Source organism: Oncorhynchus gorbuscha, linkage group LG13, assembly GCF_021184085.1.
Source record: "Oncorhynchus gorbuscha isolate QuinsamMale2020 ecotype Even-year linkage group LG13, OgorEven_v1.0, whole genome shotgun sequence".
Lineage (NCBI taxonomy): Eukaryota > Metazoa > Chordata > Actinopteri > Salmoniformes > Salmonidae > Oncorhynchus > Oncorhynchus gorbuscha.
The window spans coordinates 69,147,722-69,170,228 of NC_060185.1; the positions used below are offsets into that span (position 1 = coordinate 69,147,722).

The 22,507-nt window shown below is 42.6% G+C and overlaps 2 protein-coding genes across 4 annotated transcripts; one reads left to right on the plus strand and one right to left on the minus strand.

Moving 5' to 3' along the window:
- The first annotated feature begins 590 nt into the window (after positions 1-590).
- LOC123993414 (signal-transducing adaptor protein 1-like) lies at positions 591-12,596 on the plus strand. Of its 3 annotated transcripts, XM_046295530.1 has the most exons (10): positions 592-952; positions 10,178-10,249; positions 10,350-10,466; positions 10,595-10,651; positions 10,806-10,978; positions 11,071-11,202; positions 11,404-11,473; positions 11,664-11,766; positions 11,893-12,063; positions 12,170-12,596. In XM_046295530.1, the coding sequence occupies exons 1-10, from the start codon at positions 851-853 to the stop codon at positions 12,193-12,195; spliced, it is 1,023 nt and encodes a 340-aa protein (XP_046151486.1). In that variant the 5' UTR covers positions 592-850; the 3' UTR covers positions 12,196-12,596. The 3 variants fall into 3 exon arrangements, with proteins under 3 accessions (XP_046151485.1, XP_046151487.1, XP_046151486.1); XM_046295529.1 differs by having other exon boundaries at positions 591-952; positions 11,893-12,596; XM_046295531.1 differs by lacking the exon at positions 11,893-12,063 and having other exon boundaries at positions 591-952.
- ankrd13d (ankyrin repeat domain 13 family, member D) lies at positions 12,595-22,447 on the minus strand. Its single transcript, XM_046295528.1, has 16 exons — positions 21,358-22,447; positions 21,081-21,216; positions 17,034-17,158; positions 16,883-16,928; positions 16,602-16,745; positions 16,336-16,525; positions 16,071-16,137; positions 15,879-15,960; positions 15,736-15,797; positions 15,491-15,621; positions 15,135-15,292; positions 14,829-14,942; positions 13,971-14,143; positions 13,757-13,845; positions 13,413-13,646; positions 12,595-13,204 (listed from the first exon to the last, which is right to left on the minus strand). The coding sequence occupies exons 1-16, from the start codon at positions 21,439-21,441 to the stop codon at positions 13,141-13,143; spliced, it is 1,899 nt and encodes a 632-aa protein (XP_046151484.1). The 5' UTR covers positions 21,442-22,447; the 3' UTR covers positions 12,595-13,140.
- Between the last annotated feature and the right edge of the window lie 60 nt (positions 22,448-22,507).

Below are 22,507 nucleotides of genomic sequence, written 5' to 3' on the forward strand. Positions count from 1 at the left end.
ACTCAAACTGGACAGTTTTATCTCCATCTCTTCATTCAAAGACTCAATCATGGACACTCTTACTGACAGTTGTGTCTGCTTTGTGTGATGCACACACTCTACATAGGTTTTTCTATTTTTCTTTTCTTTTGTGTTATTGACTCGACGTTTGTTTATGTGTAACTCTGTGTTGTTGTTTTTGTCGCACTGCTTTGCTTTATCTTGGCCAGGTCGCAGTTGTAAATGAGAACTTGTTCTCAACTGGCCTACCCGGTTAAATTAAGGTTTAAGAAAATAAAGAAAAAAAGAAAAAGGCTTAGACTTTTCGGGGTTAACTTCCAATCAGATACAGTATCAGACCTACAGGATGTAAAGACAACTCTGCTACCCAGACGTGTGACAAAAATGGATGTTGGAGAGATAATGCAGCATTCCTGAGACAACACAAAGGAAAAACGTCCATACAGTTGATGAGAGTCACTTCGGAGGTTGGGCACAGTACCTAGTCATGTGAAAGTGGCAGTTGTGCCAGTTCCAGGTCTAAAGTGCTAAAGGACGCCCTAGTACCTCGAGGTTCTACTTTACTCTGTAAATCACTGCACTGCTTCCTCATTCCCTAAGTTCAACCAGCCTTATACTGACCAAGGACTGAGGGAGAGAGAAGACGATAAGCTAAGTCAATGACTCACACAGACAGATAAAACAACACTAAAAGTTCTGAGGTAATTAGATCAAGTGGTGGACAGAGCCACGGGGATCTGGATCTATATGTATAGTGGTTTAAACTTAAGTCGAACTTAAAGTTTATGTGTACTGAACTGGGCTAAACAACACAGAGTTGAGCTAAGCAGGACCAGGACAAAGTGGAAACATGACAGCAACCACTAGACGGGTTTACAAGAGGAGGGAGACCATCACAGCCCTTCCTCTGTATTACTCAGGACAGCTGCTGAAGAAATACACTGGAGAGAAGGTAACGAACAGGAGACAGAGAATGGGGGGTAGGCCAATAAGGACTGGCAGAGAGAAAATTACAGAGTGACCCTTACAAAAATAAAAGTTAAAAAATCTATATATTTGACATTATGTAATACATGTAAATGCAATTAGCATTTTTGTAATGCCTGACAATATTCCTGAAATGCATGGCTATGGCATCTAGTCCACCTGTTGGCCAAAGTGGTTCCTAATGCAGCTTCTTCAATTACTCTTTACGTATTGATCAATGGAGATATGAATTTAAATGTTTCATCTAACCTTTATTTAACTATGCAATTCAGTTAAGAACAAAAATCTTATTTACATGGGGCTACCAGAAAGCAAAAGGCTTCCTGCGGGTACGGGTGTCACGCCCTGACCTTAGAGAGCCGTTTTATTTCTCTATTTGGTTAGGTCAGGGTGTAATTTGGGGTGGGCATTCTATGTTATCTGTTTCTTTGTTTTTGGCCGAGTGTGGTTCCCAATCAGAGGCAGCTGTCCATCGTTGTCTCGGATTGAGAATCATACTTAGGCAGTCCTTTTTCCCTCTTTCATTTGAAGGATCTTATTTTTGCATTGGTTGTTATTTTGCCTTGCAGAACGTCACGTTCGTATTTTGTTGTTGTCGGCGTTCATTATAAAATAAATAGAATGAACACGTACCACGCTGCGCTTTGGTCCACTTCTTCCCTTGATCGTGACAACGGGGGCTTGGATTAAAAATTAAAAATAAATAAAAAATAAACAAAACACACATCACGACAAGAGAGACTCTACAACACTACATAAAAAGAGACCTAAGACAACAACATAGCATGGCAGCAACACATGAAAACACAGCATGGTAGCAACACAACACGACAACAACATGGTAGCAACACAACATGTCAGCAGCACAACATGGTAGCAGCACAAAAATAATGTGCAAACATTTTTGGGCACAGACAACTATACATAACACAAAGCAGCCACAACTGTCAGTGTCCATGATTAAGTCGTTGAATGAAGAGATTGAGATAAAACTGTCCAGTTTGAGTGTTTGTTGCAGCTCGTTCCTGCGCTAGCTGCAGCGAATTGAAAAGAGGAACGACCCAGGGATGTGTGTGCTTTGGGGACCTTTAGCAGAATGTGACTGGCAGAACGGGTGTTGTATGTGGAGGATGAGGGCTGCAGTAGGTATCTTAGATAGGGGGAATGAGGCCTAAGAGTATTTTATAAAACCAGTGGAGATAATTGTTTTGCCCGCCAAACAAAACTTTGGCAATGATATAATTTAAATTGTAAAAAAAAAAATGGGGGGGGGGGATTTCAGCTAATTTTAGGCTGTTTAAAAAATTATAGATAAAAATATATTTTTATGGATTTAAACATGAACTATACATTGTACAACACTTCACAATAAAATGCCTTCAAAAAGTATTCACACCAGTTGACTTTTTCCACATTTGTCTTCGTTACGAATTGGGATTCAAATGGATTTGATTGTTTGTTTTTTCAACGATATACACAAAGTACTCTGTCAAAGTGGAAGAAAAAATGAAGATTTTGAAAAAGATGAATGAAAAATAAAACACAGATATATGCTGATTAGATAACTATTCAACCCCCTCGGTCAATACATGCAAGATCACCTTTTGCCAGCGATTACAGAAAAAAAATAGTCTTTTTGAGAACGTCTCCAGAGCTTTGCACACCTGGATTGTACAATACTTGCCAATTATCATTTTTTACACTCTTCAAGCTCTATCAAGATGATTGTTGATCATTACTAGACAGCCATTTTCAAGTCTTTCCATAGATTTTCAAGCCGATTTAAGTCCGAACTGTAACTAGGCCACACAGGAACATTTAATGTCGTCTTGGTAAGCAACTCCAGTGTATATTTGGCCCTGAATTGAACTTCTTGCCCTGCTGAAAGGTGAATTGGTCTCCCAGTGCTGGAAAGCATACTGAACCAGGTTTTCCTCTAGAATTTTGCATGTGCTTAGCTCTATTCCATTTCTTTTCATCAACAACAAAAAACTCCCTAGTCCTTGCCGATGACGAGCATATCCATAACATGATGCAGCCACCACCATCCTTGAAAATGTGAAGACTGATACTCAGTGATGTGTTCTGTTGGTTTTGCCCTAAACAACACTTTCTATTCAGGACAAAAAGTTCATTTCTTTGACAATTTTTTGGCAGTATTACTTTAGTGCCTTATTGCAAACAGGATGCATGTTTTGGAACATTTTTATTCTGTACAGACTTCCTCCTTTTCACTCTGTTAATTAGGTTAGTATTGTTGAGTAGCTACAATATGGTTGAGCCATCCTCAGTTTTTTCTTATCACGGCCATTAAACTCTGTAACTGTTTTAAAGTCACCATTGGCCTCTCCGGCAACTGTGTTAGGAAGGACACCTGTATCTTTGTAGTGACTGGGTGTATTGATACACCATCCAAAGTGTAATTAAGAACTTCACCATGCTCAACTGGATATTCAGTGTCTGTTTTTTATACCCATTTACCAATAGGTGCCTTCTTTGCGAAGCATTGGAAAACCTCCCTGGTCTTTCTGGTGAATCTGTGCTTGAAATTCACTCATCGGCTGATGTATGGGGTACAGAGATGCGGCAATGATTTTAAAATATATATGAATCGATATTATTGCACACAGAGTGAGTCCATGCAACGTATGTGACTTGTTAAGAAAATGTTTACTTTTGGATGTATTTTGTCTTGCCATAGCAAATGAGTTAAATAGTTATTGTGGCAGGTAGCCTAGTGGTTAGAGCGTTGGGCCAGTTACCGAAAGAGTTGCAAGATCAAATCCCTGAGCTGACAAGGTATAAATCTGTCTTTCTGCCCCTGAACAAGGCAGTTAACCCACTGTTCCTAGGCTGTCATTGTAAACAATAATTTGTTCTTAACTGAATTGCCTAGTTAAAAAATGTTTTAAATAGACTCAAGATATTTCAGCTTTAAATTTGTATAAATTTCAACAACAAAAAATATCAATTTAAATTCAGGCTGTAACACAACAAAGTGTGTAAAAAGTTAAGGGGTGCGAATACTTTCTGAAGGCACTGTATTTCAAAGTGTAGGTCTAGGTTTTGTGCATCCAATGAGCGGTATGATACGGCTCTACAGTGTTGGGTTAGCAGTGTTATGGTGCGTTAGTAACCAAGTGAGAAGTGGGAATTTACCACATCTGGGAAAAATCCACTTGGGCGGCCCTCCAGGTGGTAATTACTAGTTAAATCAGCCATGAGTCCTCATGACAGGGAGAATGGAAGGTTGTTGTGTATTACAAAGAGGGGCAATTGAATGCAAGTTTCACAAAAACAAAAACAAATTCTAGCCTGTCTATCTATGCGTGACAGGTCACACATCCTGAGTGTTATGCTGTACCTGCTCAGTTTTTCCCCACAAAACGGCCTAAAAGAGTAGAACCAGCTCACCTATGATTTCACTATTAGATGTTCAATATTTCTTTTAAAATAAATGTTTAAAAAGGAATAGTTTCACCATATTAAAATGAGAGTTCACATAACAGGGTTGACCTTCAAATGAGGGACAGAAGTAAATGAATCATTAATCACATAATCTTTCATAAATAACGTTGTCAAAGCAACAAAATAACTTAGGTTTTACAGTGATGGTGAAAACTTGGACACACATATTCATTCAATGGTTTTTCTTTATTCTTACTATTTTCTACATTGTGACTACATCGATACTATGAAATAACGCATATGGAATCATGTGGTAACCAAAAATGGTGTTAAACAAATTAAAATAGATTTTTATCTTTGAGACTCTTCAAAGTAGCCACCCTTTGCCCTGATGACAACTTTACACATTATTGGCATTCTCTCAACCAGCTTCACCTGGAAAGCTTTTGAAACAGTTTTGAAGGAGTTCCCACGTATGCTTTTTTCACCTTTATTTAACAAGGTAGGCTAGTTGAGAACAAGTTCTCATTTACAACTGCAACCTGGCCAAGATAAAGCAAAGCAGTTCGAAACACAACAACACAGATTTACACATGGAATAAACAAACATGCAGACAATAATACAGTAGAAAAAGTATATGTACAGTGTGTGCAAATAAGGTAAGATAATGGAGTTAAGGCAATAAATAGGCTATGGTGGCGAAGTAATTACAATATAGCAATTAAACACTGGAGTGATAGATGTGCAAAAGATGAATGTGCAAGTAGAGATACTGGGGTGTAAAGGAGCTACATAAATAAATAAAAAATACAGTATGGGGATGCTGTAGTTGGATGGGCTATTTACAGATGGGATATGTACAGGTGCAGTGATCTGTGAGCTGCTCTGACAGCTGGTGCTTAAAGCTAGTGAGGGAGATACGAGTCTCCAGCTTCAGTGATTTTTGCAGTTTGTTCCAGTCATTTGCAGTGGAGAACTGGAAGGACTGGTGGCCAAAGGAAGAATCGGCTTTGGGTGTGACCAGTGAAATATATCTGCTGGAGCGCGTGCTACGGGTGGGTGCTGCTATGGTGACCAGTGAGCTGAGAAAAGGTGGGGCTTTACCTAGCAGAGACTTGTAGATGACCTGGAGCCAGTGGGTTTGGCGACGAGTAAGAAGCGAGGGCCAGCCAACGAGAGTATACAGGTCACAGTGGTGATTAGTGTATGGGACTTTGGTGACAAAACGGATGGCACTGTGATAGACTGCATCCAGTTTGTTGAGTAGAGTGTCGGAGGCTATTTTGTAAATGACATCGCCGAAATCGAGGATCGGTAGGATGGTCAGTTTTACGATGGTATGTTTGGCAGCATGAGTGAAGGATGCTTTTTTGCGAATTAGGAAGCTGATTCTAGATTTAATTTTGGATTGGAGATGCTTAATGTGAGTCTGGAAGGAGAGTTTACAGTCTAATCAGACACCTAGGTATTTGTAGTTGTCCACATATTCTATGTCAGAACTGTCCAAAGTAGTGATGCTGGACGGGCGGGCAGGTGTGGGCAGCGATCAGTTGAAGAGCATGCATTTCGTTTAACTTGCAATTAAGAACAGTTGGAGGCCACGGAAGGAGAGCTGTATGGCATTGAAGCTCATCTGGAGGTCAGTTAACACAGTGTCCAAAGAAGGGCCAGATGTATACAGAATGGTGTCGTTTGCATAGAGGTGGATCAGAGAATCACCAGCAACAAGAGCGACATCATTGATGTATACAGAGAAAAGTGTCGGCCCAAGAATTGAACCCTGTGGCACCCCCATAGAGACTGCCAGAGGTCCGGACAACAGGCCCTCCGATTTGACACACTGAACTCTATCAGAGAAGTAGTTGGTAAACCAAACGAGGCAGTCATCTGAGAAACCAAGGCTGTTGAGCCTGCCGATAAGAATGTGGTGATTGACAGAGTCGAAAGCCTTGGCCATGTCGATGAATACGGCTGCACAGTATTGTTTCTTATCGATAGTGGTTAAGATACCGTTTAGGACCTTGAGCGTGGCTGAGGTGCACCCATGACCAGCTCTGAAACCAGATTGCATAGTGGAGAAGGTACAGTGGGATTTGAAATGGTCGGTAATCTGTTTGTTAACTTTACTTTCAAAGACCTTAGAAGGAAGGGTAGGATAGATACAGGTCTGTAGCAGTTTGGGTCGAGAGTGTCTCCCCCTTTGAAGAGGGGGATGACCGCAACAGCTTTCCAATCTCAGACGATACGAAAGAGAGGTTGAACAGGTTAGTAATAGGGGTTGCAACAATTTTGTCAGATAATTTTAGAAAGAGAAGGTCCAGATTGTCTAGCCCGGCTAATTCAGAACATCAGCTATCTGGATTTGGGTGAAGGAAAAATGGGGGAGGCTTGGGCGAGATGCTGTGGGGGGTGCAGGTCTGTTGACCGGGGTAGGGGTAACAGGTGGAAAGCATGGCCAGCCATTGAAAAATGCTTATTGAAATTCTCAATTATAATGGATTTATCAGTGGTGACAGTGTTGCCTAGCCTCGGTGCAGTGGGCAGCTGGGAGGAAGTGTTCTTATTCTTCATGGACATTAATGTCCCAGAACTTTTTTGAGTTTGTGCTAGAGGATGCAAATTTCTGTTTGCAAAATATAGTCTTAGCTTTCCTAACTGCTTGTGTACTGTATATTGGTTCCTAACTTCTCTGAAAAGATCATGCTAATGAAGTACGCCACAGGATGTTTTTGTGCTAGTCAAGGGCAGTCAGGTCTGGAGTGAACCAAGGGCTATATCTGTTCCTGGTTCCTGTTCCTGTTCCTGGTTCTACATTTTTTGAATGGGGCATGCTTATTTAAGATGGTGAGGAAGGCACTTTTAAAGAATAACCAGGCGTCCTCTACTGACGGGATGAGGTCAATATCCTTCTAGGATACCCGGAAGGAAAGGCCTGCTCGCTGAAGTGTTTTGGGGAGCGTTTGACAGTGCTGAGCACTTGTTGGCTGCTTTTCCTTTACTCTGCGTTCTAGCTCATCCCAAACCATCTCAATTGGGTTGAGGTTGGGTGATTGTGGAAGGCAGGCCATCTGATGCAGCACCATCATTCTCCTTCTTGGTCAAATAGCCCTTACACAGCCTGGAGATGTGTTGGGTCATTGTCCTGTTGAAAAACAAATGGTAATCCCACTAAGCGCAAACCAGATGTGATGGCGTATCGCTGCTGAATGCTGTGGTAGCCTTGTTAAGTGTGCCTTGAATTCTAAATAAATCACAGACAGTGTCACCAGCAAAGCACCCCCACACCATCACACCTCCTCCTCCATTCTTCCCGGTGTGAACCACACATGCGGAGATCATCCATTCACCTACTCTGCATCTCACAAAGACACAGTGGTTGGAACCAAAAAATCTCAAATTTGGACTCATCAGACCAAATTACAGATTTCCACTGGTCTAATGTCCATTGCTTGTGTTTCTTGACCCAAGCAAGTCTCTTCTTATTATTGGTGTCCTTTAGTAGTGGTTTCTTTTCAGCAATTCGACCATGAAGGCCTGATTCACTCACTCTTCTGAACAGTTGATGTTGAGATGGGTCTGTTACTTGAACACTGTGAAGCTGTATATAGACTTTTGTTTCTACTGTGTTATTAACTGTATGTTTGTTTATTCCATGTGTAACTCTGTGTTGTTGTTTGTGTCGCACTGCTTTGCTTTATCTTGGCCAGGTCGCAGTTGTAAATGAGAGCTTGTTCTCAACTATCTTACCTTGTTAAATAAAGGTGAAATAAAAAATAAATAAATAAAAGCATTTATTTGAACTGCAATCTGAGTTGCAGTTAACTCTAATGAACGTATCCTCTGTAGCAGAGGTAACTCTGGGTCTTTCCTGTGGCGGTCCCCTTGAGAGCCAGTTTCATCATAGCGCTTGATGGTTTTTGCGACTGCACTTTAAGAAACTTCTTGAAAGTTCTTGAAATGTTCCTGATTGACTGACCTTCATGTCTTAAAGTAATGATGGACTATCCTTTCGATTTGATTATTTGAGCTGTTCTTGCCATAATATGGACTTGGTCTTTCACCAAATAAGGCTATCTTCTGTACACCACCCCTACCTTGTCACAACACAGCTGATTAGCTCAAATGCATAAAAGAAGGAAATCAATTCCACAAATGAACTTTTAAACTTCTTAGGGCTGAGATCCCGTTAACGGGATCGATATGACAACAGCCAGTGAGAGTGCAGGGCGTCCAATACAAAACAACAGAACTCTCATAATTAAAATTCCTCAAACATACAAGTACCTTATACCATTTTAAAGGTAATCTTGTTGTTAATCCCACCACAGTGTCTGATTTCAAATAGGCTTTACAGCGAAAGCACCACAAACAATTGTTAGGTCAGAGCCAAGCCACAGAAAAACACAGCCATTTTTTCAGCCAAAGATAGGAGTCACAAAAAGCAGAAATAGAGATAAAATTAATCACTAACCTTTGATGATCTTCATCAGATGACACTCATAGGACTTCATGTTACACAATACATGTATGTTTTGTTTGATAAAGTTCATATATAAAATAATCTCAGTATACATTGGGCGCTTTATGTTCAGTAGTTCCAAAAACATCCAGCGATTTTGCAGAGCCACATAAATTTACAGAAATACTCATTATAAATGTTGAGTGAAAATACAAGTGTTCTGCATGGAATTAAAGATATACTTCTCCTTAATGCAACCGCTGTGTCAGATTTCAAAAAAGCTTTACGGAAAAAGCAAACCATGCAATTATCTGAGTACGGCGCTCCGACAACAAATATATATATCCGTCATGTTGGAGTCAACAGAAGTCAGAAATAACATTATAAATATTCAGTTACCTTTGATGATCTTTATCAGAATGGAATCCCAGTTCCACAAACATTTTGATTTGTTCGATAATGTCCATCATTTATGTCCAAATAGCTACTTTTGTTAGCGCGTTTGGTAAACAAATCAAAACTCACGAAGCGCGTTCACTAGTTGCAGACAAAAATTTTCAAATCTTCAGAAAAGCAAAGGAACGAGAGATACCTCTCATGTGAAATGCGTGTGACCAGCATGTGACTGCTGGCAGACCTCTGACTCATTCAGCCCGCCTTCATAGTAGAAGCATCAATCAAGTTTCTAAAGATGGTTGACATCTAGTGGAAGCCTTAGGAAGTGCAAAATGACCAATATCCCACTGTATCTTCTATAGGGGCTAAGTTGAAAATCGACCATCCTCAGATTTCACACTTCCTGGTTGGACTTTTTCTCAGGTTTTTGCCTGCCATATGAGTTCTGTTATACTCACAGACATAATTCAAACAGCTGAAGAAACCAGAGTGTTTTCTATCCATATATACAAATAATATGCATATATTAGCAACTGGGACTGAGGAGCAGGCAGTTTACTCTGGGGACCTCAGTCATACTGCCCACCAGCCATAAGAAGTGTTTAACAAGACACACCTGTTAATTGAAATGCATTCAAGGTGACTACCTTCTGAAGCTGGTTGAGAGAATGCCAAGAGCTGTGCAAAGCTGTCATAAACACAAAGGGTGGCTACTTTGAAGAATCTCAAAGATAAAATATATTTTGATTTGTTTAACACTTCTTTTGGTTACAATTTCACAGTATTGATGTCTTCAGTATTATTCTACAATGTAGAACCTTTTTACTGGGAAAGTATACTTATCAAAGTAAATCAATTCATTTGGGCATGTTTCTGCAAGTGTAGAGCAATGGACTTCATGTTGAATCTGGTTTGGCCTTTTCCAGGAATTTAAGAACTTTTATGCAGAGCTCCGTGGATCAACACTCTTTCTGTACACAGACGAGATGCATGACACAGTAAGAGAATAGCTGCCCTCATCTAATCTCTTGGTTGTATTGTATCAAGTTTTTTAATCTATCTATGGCTTGACTAATCAGATACGTAATTCCCTATCAGTACTCAGAGAAACTGGACCTTCAGATGTGGAAGTCGATGTCGATGGATTCTCCTTATCAAAACAACAGGTCAACCATCTACACTCTCACCCTGACCAATGAGGAAGTGCAGCTAAAGGTAATTTATTTTACATTCAGTCAAGTTATTGCCACTCCTAATCAGAACGTGTTACTGGCAAATAGCCATAAAGTGGTTGCACAATCCTGCAGATTTACGAGACAGGTATCTGTTGATATCTGATCTAGGTGGATAACCCCAACACAGGAGAGGAGTGGAGAGGCTTTATCATGACTGTGGCCACTGTATGTAACACACACATACACATTGGGCTGTCAGGGTTAATTACTCTTTCTGACTCATTTTCCTGAGAGTTAAGTAAGAACAGAGAACTTCTAGATTAAACTAAAGAGCAAAGTAGATATAAGCTTGCAATTTCTTTGACGATGTGCCCTGTAGAAGGAGATCCCCAGTAAACTGCAGCTGCTCCCAGGTCAGATGCTGAGGCTGGAAGAGGTTCTGTCTGAGGAGAAGAAGAGGCAGGCCCCACGTCCTCCCCTGCCTTATACCACCTACCATATCCATCCCTCCTCAGACGACACATATGACGATGCTCTCTCTGGAACCCCCCTGTGAGAATTGCCATGTTTCTATTCGTTATTTTGATAGAAATACATTTTCTATCTCATCTCCTCTCACCCTCCTTTTCTTCTCCTCTCTCCAGCTGTTTCTTTCCTGTGTCTCGACAGAAGGCAGAGAAGATGTTGAAGGAGAACACAGAGTACGGCAGCATCATTCTCCGCCCCTCGACTGACAACACTAACTACGCCATCACCTTGAGACAGGACTACTCCAGGTCTTGAACTTAAACATCTCACCCCTGACCTTTAACCCTGAACTCCAACACCATGTAACGTACAGGCCTCAGGTTTCTCCCCCCTTCACTAAACAAGCCTTTGACAACAGCACCCTATCCCTATCATACAACAGTATCTCTGTCTGAGGGAGTAGAGAGGAGACCGAGTACTCTTGAGATTTACCAGACTCTATCTTTCAGTGGCCCAGTGATGAAGAACTACAAAGTGCTTTCCATAGACACAGGCTTCGTCATTGAACTAGATGCCCCGGTGAGTCCTGCTCCTGCAGCGTGATTCCTGTACTGAATGTCTGACTCTCATCCCATCAGAATGGGCTCAAAACACAGCACTGATATGAGACTACACTCTGTATATGCTTAGTGTCTTGACAGCGCTTCAAGTTTGTCCGATATCTGCTTTTGATAGGAGGTAACATCCTAATGTCTGTCTGTTTCATCAGGTGAATGTCCCTTCCCTGGGGGCAGTGCTAGATCACTTCCTGAAGGCAACAGAGTTCCGTCTGCACCCATACCTGGTTCCCCAGACCTACGACACCTGCATTGGTGAGAGAGCGTCACAACACCACAAATAAGTTGACTCACCACTGAAGGCTAAGCTTATCCCCATAACAATCATATCATTACTCCTGTATCGTACAAGGTGTGTAACTTGTGACCTGTGCCAATCAGATTTGCCACTCGCATTGCCCTGTTTTCCACCCAAAACGGTCCCCCGGGCGAGAGTGGCACCGATGATCCCGAAAGGGAGCACCCCTCCCTCCTTTCCCAAACTCCCAATCAAAGACACAGATACAGATACAGGAAAAGAATATCAAGACGCAGATGAAGTATTAAACCCAGGTGTGTGGGTCACAATCAACTTCAGCGCATCAGTGTGTTTACAATAGACGTGGGTGCAGTCTCAGGCTTGTAAGTTCTCTTCAGTCCGTCTACTCTGTCTCTCCAGACCCCAGACCTGAAGACCTGAATTAGGAGCTCCGCACAGCAGTACCGAAAGGGGATGAAACAGACATACACAGGGGAACAGTTCACACACTACACAAAAATCACACACACACACACAGAGCAACAATGTCACAAATGAACACACTTGATCTATAGCATCTAGCAAGTTTTTGTTTCTCTGTGGCTTTGTACCCAAATGTCACGTTGGCGAGGAAACATCCTGTCAATCATCCTTATAAAGATGTGTACACTATAGTAAATGCACTTTTTTTTGTTGAGCTCATGCTTGGCTCCAGTTAAAAATTTGCCAATGAGATGTAGATTTGAAATAATACAATGGTGCATAAAGATTACTACTGGCCTAGATATCTGAATTGTCCGCTTCTGACCTTTGCACACACACACGGAAATAAAATACCACACAAATGCTTCAGGATACATTTATTTTCCAAGTCACACACGCAGGAGTCAACCAGCATAATATATTTTTTATCAATAATTATCTTATATCAGTATTTTATAAATCATATCACTATTATCAGTTTGTATCATAGGTGAAAGGTTAAAGAACTTATCACTCAATGACAGCTGAGTTGTGAAAAATAAAGCAAAATAAAAGTGTTCTCCCCATCCATTCAGGGCCTGAAGAGCGCTCTTACAGCAGCACTGCTAGTTTGACCAGCTTTCCCTCCCAGTACCCCTCATCTCTCAAAACAACCCTTCCCACTGGACAGGTGACAGCAAATACAGCAGGTGCCCACTGGTGAATGGAAAGTAGTTTCCACCATATTGCTTTTACCCACCTTGAGGCCAGTACCATCTCTACCTCCCTCCCTGCAGTCTGGTCCCATACTCTAATGCCCCATTATTAAGACATCATAAATTAAAACTAAATAATAATAATTTAACATTGCAGGATAAAAAAACTAAAACAATAAGTTAACATGTTTGTTCCCCAATGAAGACACGTGGCTACTTCTCTAAAAGTGACAGCTGAAGGATCCTCTCTAGCTCATCCTCTTCCTCCTGCCTCGCCCTGTAACAGGAAACATAATTAAGTCATTAGATCCCAGAATCTGGCAATCAAGCTCCCCAAATCCTTTCCTCATCCATCCTTATAATCCCACTCTGCATGGCTGTGTTCAAATACGCTAGAACGGGTTCCTCTCCTCATCCCTTTCCCTGGTCAGAAATCAATGGACGATCAGAGAAAGAAACCCTACAAGCACTCATCCCTCTCACACCTGTCCATCTCTTCCTGTTCCCTGCACGAGAGGTCCATGGCAATGCGTAGCTGCTCGTCAAAGCTGTTTCCCCCAGGAAATGGCCCCGGCAACCGTGGCTCAGCCACTGAGCTGTAGGAGGGAGGGGAGTAGGCTCCGGGGTGCGACGGCGAGACTGACAGGGGAGGGGCAGGATCTGCAGGCTCTCCTTCCTTACCACCAGCCAATGAGATCGACAGGGACTCCTGGATGGCCCTATCAAAGAGAGGTAGCGGGATGACAGTTTAAAAGCTAATGCCAGAGAGTGAAAGCCTTATAATATATTATCCGACATAAACCAGGTGAAAAGGATAGACGCTTCTCACCTCTCCAGCTGAGAGTCGTCCTCATACAGGGGTGACTGTATTTGCCCAGAAACAGGACGACTGTTAGTCAGAGCCTCCCATATAGTCACCTACAGAGAGATAGATTTTACTGAACTTCCGTGGCAATCGTCATGAAAACTTAAAGCTGATAAATATTTAATTTGTGGATCAATGACTTCTATTAAGAGTAAACCATGATCATTTCCTGTCTCACCTGGTCGCTCTCTGTCCCTGCGTCCAATAGGCTCTGCTGGATGGCAAACTGCAGCAAGTTATCATCCTCATCTCTCATTGGCTCGCTGCGGCCCGGACCAAGCGTGGTGTAGTCTGGGGGTGGTTCAAATACGGAGGGGTCCACCTCGCAGTTAAATGGATGCAGGGCCTGCCCTGGGAGCAGAGGGACAGGGAGATACGTTTCCACACCTTTTTTTTCGAGCAACGTGCACCTTTTGGTAACACGATACCTCACCCATCCAGACTCCCAAATAGCAACATTCACAAGGAGGCAACAGAAGTTTTTGTTGTCTTCTCATTTGTTGTGAAAGCAAAAGAAGAGTCTTGTCTACCCTAGCTAGCAAGTTGGCTAAACACTGCAAGACAGCTAGCCTTTTAGCTTCCCACATTGTTTCACATGGCATTTGATTTAATAAATCTGATTGACCTGGCAAATACTCTCAAAACTTGCCGGTGTTACCTACAACATTATCGAAATGTCATATGCTGCTCCTATGTATTCACTCAGCTAAAAATAGAATGTCATGTTTTGGTCACAGAGAAAATAGTTATTTCTTCTAAACAAAATACATTCTAATTAAGGCTACAATGTTGTTTGGTTAATTGTCTGAACAGTTGCTGAGATCATATACACAACACTTCCCCCATGGCTACGCAAGGAATGATACGGCACGTTAAAAGCATTCATGGTGCACAGGACTACGTAGAATATCGGCGCGCACTACAAGGAGCTGCCCCTTTTGGAGGACGAAAAACGTCACTGACACTGCACTACACTCCGTAGGGTCCGTCTGCGTAGGGTATAAATAGCCCTTTAGTATGTGTTGCGTGTGGTTACCAGCCTCGGGGGCCTCCTCAGGTGTGTGTACAGTAACCGAGCTGACAGGCTCATCACAGCCACACAGGTTACTGAAGGTCACTCTGGCATTCAACACATGGAACAGAGGGATCTCTGAGAAAGAGAGAGAGATAGAGAGAAAGGGGAGACCTTCAAACTCTTGTCACTTTGTTTAAGCTTAAATTGTAAAGCATGTCCTTTTTCTTCTGATAGCACCTGCTCCTCTCCATGTCTTCTCTTTGGGTCTCTGTTTCAGATCCTGCCTAGAAGGTAGGGACTAGGGGTCAGTTTGGGATTAAGCCTCACCTATTTTGACCGGGAAGCCGGGGGGCAGGCTCAGAGTGATGAAGTCACGTAGTTTGGCAAAATGGGCGTTGGAGATGGCCATGAGGTCAATGATGGGCGTGACCTGCTCAGCCAATGACAGAGGGTGAGCCTCACTCAACCACAGATGGGCCTTAAACCTAAAGAGAGAGAGAGAGAGAGAGAGAGAGAGAGAGAGACAGAGAGACAGAGAGACAGAGAGACAGAGAGACAGAGAGAGCAAGAGAGAAAAATAAAGACACTTGCATTAAACATGGCAGTGATCTTGTGCTTCTCCAAGCTTGACTGTGTGTTGCTACGGTGATCCCGGCTATCTGTTGCCATGGCAACAGCGGTACCTCTGGACTTTGCTGGTGAGCTCCACGGGGCGTCCGATGTCTCGCTCATGGAGTTGGAACTCTGGGTCAAAGTATTCCTCAGCGGTGATGGCTGTGGGGTTATGGGGGCTGGCACACTGAGAAACATTACTCTGAGAGACATGGGAAGAGACACATCATTGACCACATCCAGTCAGTCAGTCAGTCCATCAAAGCATCTATCCACCACATATAATATGAGGTGGAGGTGTCTTTCTGAAACTCACCCCATTAGGAGCAGTATGCTGCTCAGCTATCCCCAGGAAGGACTGAAGAGGAGTCTTGGTGCCTGGGAGGACAGGAGGGATTGAACCATGCTGTGCCTGTACGTACACTATGACCAAATAAAACATAAGTGTTCTGTGTGTACCTTTGCTCTTTGACTTGTCCTGGTCCGACAGGTGCTCTGTTCTTGATCGAGTCACCAGCTCCACATTAGTGGCGCTGTACACCTGAAAACAGGGAAAAAAACATGATTCAATAAAAAAATGATTTTTTTAAACGCCAAGAAACACTTTCTATTAGAAACATTTTTCAAGTCCAATGGTGCCTCTGGGCTCACCTTTGCTTCATAGCCACTGACTGCCTCACTCTTCTCAGAACGCCAGCCCCAAATGCCAGACTTGTTCCTGTGCAGCAAAGAGCAGGAGAGAATAATTAGAAGACAGACCAGGTAGGTGAGTATGTTGTGTGTGAAGTAGCTACCTTTCGAAGGTGAAGTTGAGTGTGTTGAGGTGTGTGAAGACGATGCGTGTATGTGGGTTTCCTCTCAAAGGCGAAGTTGAGTGTGTTGAGGTGTGTGAAGACGATGCGTGTGTGTGGGTTACCTCTCGAAGGCGATGTTGCGTGTGTTGAGGTGTGTGGAGACGATAGGGGAGGTGAGTCTCTGGGCGGTGTTCTCCTGGGTGGGCAGCATGGCAGCCAGGAGAGACGGAGTGTCCCGCAGGGAGAGAGACAGAGGCTCTGTGTACACAACCTGCTTGTCATGGTCCACCTCCATCACCACAGCTCCATTCTCTATAGAAACACACACATTACCATGGAGACAACACACATTCACCATTCTATGGAAACCATACCACCAGTGTTATACCTTCGCCCTTAAAGATGTAGCTGCGACGGCCCTTGAGCCAGGTCATGTGCTCAAATCCCAATAGAGTGGTGTCCACCCGCAGACACGAGCCACTCTTCCACACGCGGTACACATCACTGGGACACACCTTGGAGACCAGGGGGACTGAGAGTTTGGGGGGGGGTTAACCACCATAAACACTTCAGTGCATCACAGTGACAGTATAACTGGGAGCTGTTCATCTGGTGCTGAAACCGACCACAGTGAGCAGATATGAGCCCTTCACGATCACACACACTCACCCCAACTGGTGAACTCCCATTTCATCTCCACGTAAAAATCCCGGGCCTGAAAGAGGTGACACAGCATCGTGAGTTTCAGATATGTGATTGATAGGTGTGCTACCAGTGTTTGTTATATGGCTGAAGCGAAGGCTGCAAAGCGTTACCTTACCCGTCTTAGCTTGCTGAGCAGTTCTGGGATGCCGGCCAGTCTCTCTGTGGCTCTCTTGAAGTCTCTATACTGCAGCACCAGCTGACAAAGCTCAGGGTCCCCTGTGCTCACTGCCTCCTGCAAAACTGGACATCGACATGCAATCAACCCACACACAGTGCCTATAGAAAGTCTGCACTCAATTGAAATTCTCTCACATTGTTACATTACAATGTGGGAGTGAAATATTTTAATTGTCATGTTTTGTCATTGACCTAGACAAAATACTCCAAAGTGTTTGACAAAATAATAAAATTTTTATAAAATAATGAGTTGCACAAGTATTCACCCGCTTTGTTTTGGGAAGTTGAGAAGTCAAATTTGAAAAAAAAAAAAAAATGAGAGCCGCACACTCAGACGCAATAATGTAACAACGTTTCGACAGCCAAGCGGTCTTCATCCGGGTATAATGACAAACACAGTGGGTCACTCTTTTATATCGAGTTTGAAAGCCCTTGCTCCCTTTGGTCTCAAAGTAGAGTTTGATCGGAAGTCCTTCTTTCGCTATCCATTGTAAATAATGTTTGTAGGCCTACGTAGCCACATTGGATAGGATCAGATACATTCATGCTTTTTTCACCGTTATATATATATACTCTATATCAATGAAGTCAAGCCACAGCTGGCCATGATTACAGACACCTGTGTACTTTCAAACTCTATATCAATTAGTGACCCGCAATGTTTGTCATTATACCACAATGAAGACAGCTTGTCTGTCGAAACATTATTAAATTACGTCTGAGCTCCGAGAGTGTGAGGCTCTCCTTTTCACTTTCAAGTGTTCTACTCCGCTAGCCAGCACCTTGACAAACCAGGTGTGAGTTAACCGCCTCCAGATTGAACACAGAAGTCAAATTTGGCATAACAAATCAGATAAATTATATGGAAATAATAAGAGTTGGCATGATTTTTCAATGACTACCCCCTTCCTCTGTCATCCATACATACAGTGCCTTCAGAAAGTTGTCACACCCCTAGACTTTATCCACATTTTGTTGTCAGACTGAATTTAAAATGGATTACATTTAGATTGTGTGTCAATGGCCTACACACAATAACCTATAATAACAGTGGAATTATGTTTTTAGTAATATCTTAATAATGAAAAGGCAAAATGTCTTGAATCAATAAGTATTCAATCCGTTTGTTACGGTACGCCTAAATAAGTTCAGGAGTAAAAATGTGCTTAAAAAGCCACATAAGTTACATGGACTCAGTGCAATAATAGTGTTTAACATGATTTTTTAATGACTACCTCATCTCTTTACCCCACAAGTAAAATGATCGTTAAGTTCCTTCAGTTGAACAGTGAATTTCAAACACAAATTCAACCAAAGACCAGGGAGGTTTTCCAATGCCTCGCAAAGGGCGCCTATTGATAAATGGGTAAAAAAAACAGACGTTGAATATCCCTTTGAGCATGGTGTAGTTATTAATTACACTTTGGTGTATCATTACACCCAGTCACTACAAAGCTACAGGGGTCCTTCCTAACTCAGTTGCCGGAGAGGAAGGAAATTGCTCAGGGATTTCACCATGAGGCCAATGGCGACTTTAAAACAGTTAGAGTTGAATGGCTGTGACAGGAGAGAATTGAGGATGGATCAACAATGTAGTTACTCCACAATACTAAGCTAAATGACGGCATGAAAGCAAGGAAGCCTGTACAGAATAACAAATATTCCAAAACATTCATCCTGTTTACAATAAGGCACTAAAGTAAAACTGCAAATTATGTAGCAAGGAAATTAACTTTATGTCCGGAATACAAAAGTGATATGTTTGGGGCAAATCCAACACAACGTTACTGCGTACCACCCTTCACATTTTCAAGCATGGTGGTGGCTGCATCATGTTATGGGTATGCTTGTCATCAGCATGGACTAGGGAGTTTTTTTAGGGTAGACAGAAACAGAAAGGCTTAGCACAGTCAAAATCCTAGAGGAAAACCTGGTTCAACTGCAGTCTGCTTTCCAATAGACACAGAAACAAAGTCACCTTTCAGCGGGAAAATAAGCTAAAACAAGGCCAAATAGTGGTTAGAGCGTTGGGTTGGTAACCGAAAGTTGCTGGATCGAATCCCCGAGCTGACAAGGTAAAAATCTGTCGTTCTGCCCGAGCAAGGCAGTTAACTCACTGTTCTCTGGGAGCCGAAGACGCGGATGTCGATTAAGGCAGTCCCCCCCCCCCCGCACCTCTCTAATTCAGAGGGGTTGGGTTAAATGTGGAAGACACATTTCAATTGAAGACATTCAGTTGTACAGCTGACTAAGTATCCCCCTTTCCCTTATATACATTGGAGTTTCTTACCAAGATGACATTGAATGTTCCTTTAGTGGGCTCATTACAGTTTTGACCTGAATTGCCTTAAAATCGATGGCAAGACTTGAAAATGGTATTGAACAACAACCAACTTGACATAGCTTGAAGAATTTTTTAAAGAATAGTGTTCAAATATTGCACAATACAGTTGTGCAAAGCACTTATGAGATGTACCCAAGAAGACACCAAAGGTGTTTCTAACATGTATTGACTCGGGTGGGGTAAATACTAATCTAATCAAGGTTTACAATGCATTTGGAAAGTTTTCAGACCTTTTACCACATTTTGTTACGTAACAGACTTATTCTAAAACGGATCAATTAAAAATGTTTCCTCATCAATCTACACACAATACCTCATAATGACGTAGTAAAAACAGGTTTAAAATTTTGCAAATGTATATAAATAAATAACATTTACATAAGTATTCAGACTCTTTACTCAGTTGACAGTTCATGTCAGCTCAAAAACCAAGCCATGAGGTCGAAGGAATTGTTCGCAGAGCTCCGAGACAGGATTGTGTTGAGGCACAGATCTGCAGCATAGAAGGTCCCCAAGAAAAGTGGCCTCCATCATTCTTAAATGGAGGAACTTTTGGAACCACCAACACTCTTCCTAGAGCTGGCAGTCTGGCCAAACTGAGCAATCAGGGGACAATGGATGGTCACTCTGACAGTCACTCTGACAGAACTCCAGAGTTCCTCTGTGGAGATGGGAAAACCTTCCAGAAGGACAAAAATCCTGCAGCACTCCACCAATCAGACCTCTAAAGTAGTGGCAAGACGGAAGCCACTGCTCAGTAAAAAACACATGACAGCTAGCTTGGAGTTTTCCGAAAGGCACCTAAAAGGACTCTGACCATGAGATTGAAATCTTAAACTGAATGCCAAGCATCACGTCTGGAGGAAACCTGGCACCATCCCTACGTTGAGCTATGGTAGTGTTAGCATCATGCTGTGGCAATGTTTTTCAGCAGCAGGGATTGGGAGCCTCGTCAGGATCGAGGGAAAGAAACAGAGCAAAGTAAAAAGTGATCCTTGATGAAAACCTGCTCCAGAGCGCACATAGACTGGGGCGAAGGTTCACCTTTCAACAGGACAAAGACCTTAAGCTCACAGCCAAGACAACACAGAAGCGGATTCGGGACAAGTCTCTGAATGTCCTTGAGTGGCCCAGCCAGAGCCTGGACTTGAATCTGATCGAACATCTCAGGAAAGACCTGGAAATAGCTGTGCAGCAACGCTCCCCATCCAACCTGACAGAGTTTAAGAGGATTTGCAGAGAAGAGTGGGAGAAACTCCACCATAACGATAAAGCTTGATATTGTGTGTGGATTGATGGGGGGGGGGAAACTATTTAATCAATTTTAGAATAAGGCTGTAACATAACAAAATGTGGAAAAGGTCAAGGGGTCTGAATACTTTCCGAATGCTCCGTATTAGAGTTTTATTCTTCATTAATCTTAACATTAAAAAAAAAAAAAATCCACTGAGTTGTGTGTAGGTAGATCCTTGACAAAACAAATGAAAAATGCATTTGAATTCCACTTTGTAACTTGTGAAAATGTTCAAGGGGGTGTGGACTTTCTACAGGCACTATATCCTTCAAAAACTGTACAGAAATATGTTTTAGGAAACAGGTGATTTGTATTCTTCTCATACATTCCTCTGTGTATCCACTCACCAGTCCAGCTCTGAGCGTTGCAGTGCGTTGGGTCTGCGGAGTGTCTGAGCAGCACACGGGTTGATTCCAGGTGGCCCAGACACACAGCCAGCTCTAGCGGGGTGCGCCCCCGTGGGTCCAAGCGATCCACATTCTCCTGTGAAAGAACAGCACTGGTGTGTCATGAAAGCTGGGGCGCGCCTTCTGAGCGGTGCGGTATAGGACGCAAAGCTGTCAAACTCAAAACGTGAACTGTTGAAAAGAGAGAAACGTATGTTGCTACCCCAGGTTGACCTACCTCGTTTTTTTGTAGTTGCCGTTCAAGCTCAAGGTATTGGTTGTTCCAAACCAGAAAATGAAAAGGAAACGCCTCTTGAGCCATTGTTTATCAAATGTAGCTAGCAACTTGCTATACAGCTTTCACCGTTTCTCTTCCAACAGCAGCAAAAATGTTCTCTCTCAAGAGACGTGTGAGGACGCGTGCACAAAAAAAATCCCGCAAGGTAGCAAGATTCTACTTTATTAAACGGGTAAATATTTAGCAAAATAATTAGCAATAGGATAGGAGTAGGTGCCGATTAAAATACATAGCTAGCTAGCCCACGTCTACCCATTAGCCAGGAAAGCGGCTAACTGGCTAAGAACATATGACAGCACTTATTTTCCATTCCATCTTGCTTGTTAGCTAGCTGGCTAACATTGAACGTCTAACCATGTCCATTTCTAGTCTAGCAATGCCGTTTGTAACAAACGACGGTATCATGTCCTGCTGATGTGCTAACAAGCAAACAACTCCCTATCATCACCCACTCGCTTTCGCGATGGTTTTTTTCTGATCCTGTGCAGTCAAAATAATAGACCGAGATACGGCCTATTTCGAATACACATCCAGGTCACTCGAGTATATAATACGTCCGATGATAGCGATGTCAATTCGGATGCCGTCAATATACCTTGTCGGTGTTCATATTCCAATCACAAACATTCTGGAAACAACAAACCACTATTGCAGAGTCCGGTATTCTTAAAAATAACAGACTGCAGCAGCTGAGACAATATACACACCCCAGTTTGCATTATTTATTTATATTTCACGTCATTTTCAGCGTCGCTTTAGTTCCAGGTTATTGCTAGCAGCTGGAGTGGGTGAGGAAGGAAGGGCGCGTAATGCATGTTGCCATACAATCATTGATGGGTAAACAACTGTTCTATCCCCACTTCTAATGCCAGATGTCAAGTAGAGTTGTGGGGAAATGGTGAGAATCTCCAGCTGATGACCACGGGCTCTTTGCGCCCAATAAAAAAGGTATTGGATGTACACAGCGAATCACCTGACACCGTAACAAAAGCCTGCACAACCTGTAGATAAGATCCCAAGGATCAGATTTGTAAAACACTGGGCTAAGACAAGAAGCCGAGTACCATATTACTCAAGTTTTCTTTATCAA